A 4,377-nucleotide genomic window follows, 5' to 3' on the forward strand; every position below is an offset into this window, starting at 1 on the left:
AACTGATATTGAATGACAAAAATGACCATCACTTTTTTCTTTCTTATTTTTCTCTTAACTATTCATCATCATGAATGGAATGGTCTTGGTTAGATGGCTAGGTTATTGTAAAATGCCAAATTCACTAATCACTACTCTCTCTCTCTCTCTCTCTCTCTCTCTCTCTCTCTATATATATATATATATATATATATATAGTAATTATACTTGTAAGTTAAAAATGTCAGTTGAAGTAATTTTTTTTCACCTAAAATAAATTACAAATTAATTAGAAAAATAATATAAAAAATATATGCACTTTGAAAGAGTGAGTTGGATGCACCAGAGTGGTGCATGGAACATATATGCACCTCCAGAAAGGATGCTGAGAATAGGGGTGGTTTAAAAACTTTTGAAAAAGATTTTTTCTTTTACTTGTAATTTTTTCACTAGCTATTATATTCTTATAATTTTTTTTTTTGATATTTTGATCATTACACAACATGGTACCCAGACCATGCATATAACCAGCTTGTAAACTTTTCAAGTCAAGCAATTGATCTTGAAGCCCTATCAAAAAGTAATATTCCCCTTAAGATATAGATTTATAGGACCCTGCACGTTCCCAAAGTCCTCTTCTTACATTACGACCAGCCATGACTGGCTAGCTAGGACGTGCGAGCATGAGGTAAAAGCTGTGTAACTATAATTGTTTGGTGGACGACCAAAAATCAGGATGGAAGGCAGACAGTTTTATTAGTGGATTGATTCAAAAGGACAACCAAATAATAAAATGATTGAGAGTGGTACCCAAATAATTGAGAGACACCAACAAGTCTAAAACTGTATAACTATTGTAAGGGGTATTTCATGAAGCGGGAATTGTGAAATTCTATAATTAAAATTCTCATTTTTGATAAAATGTGAATTGGGTTATCCAGCAAAAAATTTTGATTCTGAAATTATAGATTTAAAATTCCGAAATTGTGTTTCTATACCCCAAGTGATGAAATTATGATTTTAAAATTTAGAAACTTTTCATCTATTTTTACACCATATGACATGATGAGTTCAATTCTAAAATTTTAATTTCTTTTTTTATCAAACACTTCCTTTTCAAATCTAAAATAAAAATTCCAAAATATTAAACTAGAACAGGAATTTTCATTCCAATTCCAATTTAAAGTAGAACTTTGTTTTTAAAATTTTGATTCTAGGCGATCACATGCCTCCTAAGGTAATTTTACAGAAGAATTGTTTTGTCTTAGACTCAAGGTGCAGATCTAGTTGATTTTCTTTCTCTTTCCCGCCCCCACCAGTACACCTGAAAAAAAATCTCCTATAAAAGATGCACCACCATCAGTAGCTTCCTCCCATTCTTTTTCTACGTTTTCCTCTCTCGCCGGCAAGGAATTTGGCGACCATTGCTGGAAAGCAGAAATGAGCGGCATTAACTCGTTTAGTGCCGGGTATGACAATGTAAACGAAGCTACTGCAGAGAGGAGCTCATGGCGAAGAAGAACCAGGAAGAGGGTCGCCATTATCACATTCTCATCCGTCCTTCTCGCCATTATCGTCGTTGCTGCCGTCGTCGGCACGAAGGCTTCCAGGAGCAAGAAGGATGATGAACCCGTAGCAGCGGCCACGCCTACCAGCGTCGTCAAGATGACATGCTCGGTGGTACCTTACACGGACACGTGTGTCCAGAGCTTCAGCAACCTCACCGACCCAGATCACGCGACGCCGGAGCAGCTCTTCACCCTCACGCTGCAGATCGCCATGAACGACCTGGTGGGGATAGCCGGCATCCCTGGGCAACTCGCAGCAAGGGTGAACGACACCAAGTTGAAGCAAGCCTTGACAAACTGCCAGACCTTCATAGATGACTCCATTTACTATGTTAACTCCTCCATCTCCGCTGTTAACGCAGTAAGTTAAGTTGATAACCAGCCAGTCTCAAGTAACTCCATTTTTTCACCTCAATTATCTTCTCAATTTGACATGTTTTCTTATTCAATTTAGTATGACCATCATCAATATTTACTGTTCTTCTTAATCAATTTAGTATTAGTGAATTTAGTTCATCATCATCAACATTTACTGTCTACATCAACGTGGCATTAGAGCATCTTATTTACAGTAATTTAATTCCATTATTATCTTTTGCTTGAATTAGATTCACGGAGGGAAACTGAATGAATCCAAAGTGGAGGATCTCAGGACTTTGCTCAGTGCGGTGTTGACCAACTTCGACACTTGCTTAGATGGATTAGAAAACACCACCGGCGGGTTCAGAGAGGTAATACAGAAGGCTATAACCAACTCAACCAAGTTGACCAGCAACAGCCTCGCCATCGTAACAAAGGTCCTCGGCCTGCTGAGCAAGTACGATATTGGCGGTGGTCTGCACCGTCGGCTCCTCTACACCACCGCCGTCGAAGTACTCGACGATGGTTTCCCGGTTTGGCTTTCGCCAGCAGACCGGAGATTGCTCCATTCGAAACAGAAACCAAAGCCAAAGAAAAAATCAAAAAAATCAAAAAAGCCAGCCAAGAAACCAAAAAAGACCACAAAGGAGCCTGAAAAGAAACCAACAAAGCCGAGCACGCCACCACCACCACCACCAACAAAGCCGAGCACGCCACCACCACCACCAACAACCACAAAGCCAACAGAGCCAGGCATCAAGGCGGACGTGGTGGTGGCGAAAGACGGGTCTGGGGACGTTAAAACGGTGGCTGCCGCCATTGCCAAAGCGAAGGACGTGAGCACTGGTAGCAGGTTTATCATCTACGTTAAGAAAGGTGTCTATGCCGAAACTGTCACTGTTGACAAGAAGTTACCGAACATCATGCTTGTTGGAGACGGAATGGACGCCACCACAATCACCGGCAGTCTGAACAGCGTGGACGGCGTGCAAACCTACAATTCCGCGACCTTTGGTGAGCATTTTTGCTTATAACCTGAGTACATTCGTGCAACTGATATACTCAGTTCATTCCGCCAGTTAATTAACTTTCCATTTTCCAATCAGCTGTGGAAGGACCAGGATTCATAGCTAAAGACATTGGTTTCGCAAACACCGCCGGAGCAGCCAAACACCAGGCAGTCGCACTTCGCGTGAACGGCGACAAGGCCGTGTTCTACCGGTGCAAGTTCGACGGATTCCAAGACACGCTCTACGTCTACACCATGCGTCAATTCTTCAGCCAGTGCACAATTTTGGGAACCATCGATTTCATCTTCGGAAACTCAGCTGCCGTCTTCCAGAGCTGCGCCATCGTGGTGAAACAGCCGATGGCCGGCCAATCGAACACAGTCACAGCTCAAGGAAAAACCGATCCGAACCAGAACACTGGCATATCCATTCACATGTCCGCCATTAATCCGGCTTCCAGCCAAGTCACAGCAAAAACTTATTTGGGGAGGCCATGGAAGGACTATGCTACGACGGTTATCATGAAAACCAACATCGGTAAGGTGGTGGATCCCGCCGGTTGGTTGCCGTGGACAGGAAACACGGCTCCTGACACGATCTTCTACGCCGAGTATCAGAACACTGGAAGCGGATCCTCCACGAGCGGAAGAGTGAAATGGAAGGGGTACAACCCATCTCTCCCGGCTTCTACGGCCGCAAAATACGCTCCCGGTCAGTTCATCAGTGGCGACGAATGGATTTCAGGTTCTGGAGCTCAATATCAGTCCGGTCTCTGACGTTCGACAACATTAACTGTGATATGATTAGCATTGTTTCACTGTCCTCCATTTTTCGTCATACTTATTGCTTCTTCCTCGTATCAGCGTTTTCTTGCCTTTTTTCATGTTTGTGCTGTTGAATAGGGTACAATATGATTTGTTTCTTTCGTACATGGAAGTTAGAGTCGAGAAGAAATTTGCCTGGCTTGTACTTGCTTCAAATGAAAGTACTTGGAAATATATACCTGTCATCTTTTGTGGTTATGTTAAGAACAATGTAAACTAATATACCTCGAAATCATGAAGTCAAAAGATGAAGCGCGAGACTGAGATCAAGCTACAATGACGAACATTTATTAACAATTGAGTCTCATTTTGCACTTTAGGATGCATGGAAATTAAATACTTATTCAGTACTATAAATAGAGTAAAATTGGAATTCTTATTTATAATCCCTATAAGTGATTAACTTAAACTGACATGACTGAAATGTTACCATTGATCACACGTTACAAGAAACGTTACCTTCAATTGTGGAGATGAAAACTGGGTCACTGTTTTATCACAGGACTATGCCTTCCGTAGAGTAGAAACTCTATATTCAATGGCGCAGCGAGTGCTAAAAATTGTTTTTTTATGGTGCACAGTAGGACAGCACTACAGAACGATGCACCATGGTACATGGCCTCTACCCTTTGTTGG

The 4,377-nt window shown here is 41.7% G+C and overlaps 1 protein-coding gene across 1 annotated transcript; it reads left to right on the forward strand.

The window, feature by feature from the left end:
- The first annotated feature begins 1,419 nt into the window (after positions 1 to 1,419).
- Positions 1,420 to 3,693, forward strand: LOC116257648 (pectinesterase-like). The gene is made up of 4 exons (XM_031634595.1): positions 1,420 to 1,908; positions 2,156 to 2,440; positions 2,525 to 2,921; positions 3,014 to 3,693. The coding sequence occupies exons 1-4, from the start codon at positions 1,420 to 1,422 to the stop codon at positions 3,691 to 3,693; spliced, it is 1,851 nt and encodes a 616-aa protein (XP_031490455.1).
- The last annotated feature ends 684 nt before the right edge of the window (positions 3,694 to 4,377 follow it).

Source organism: Nymphaea colorata, chromosome 7, assembly GCF_008831285.2.
Source record: "Nymphaea colorata isolate Beijing-Zhang1983 chromosome 7, ASM883128v2, whole genome shotgun sequence".
Lineage (NCBI taxonomy): Eukaryota > Viridiplantae > Streptophyta > Magnoliopsida > Nymphaeales > Nymphaeaceae > Nymphaea > Nymphaea colorata.

Coding starts and splice junctions, on each gene's coding strand:
- LOC116257648 (XM_031634595.1), top strand. CDS start 1,420: ATGAGCGGCATTAACTCGTTTAGTGCCGGGTATGACAATGTAAACGAA. Junction 1,909..2,155: donor CCATCTCCGCTGTTAACGCA/GTAAGTTAAGTT, acceptor TGCTTGAATTAG/ATTCACGGAGGGAAACTGAA. Junction 2,441..2,524: donor TACTCGACGATGGTTTCCCG/GTTTGGCTTTCG, acceptor AAATCAAAAAAG/CCAGCCAAGAAACCAAAAAA.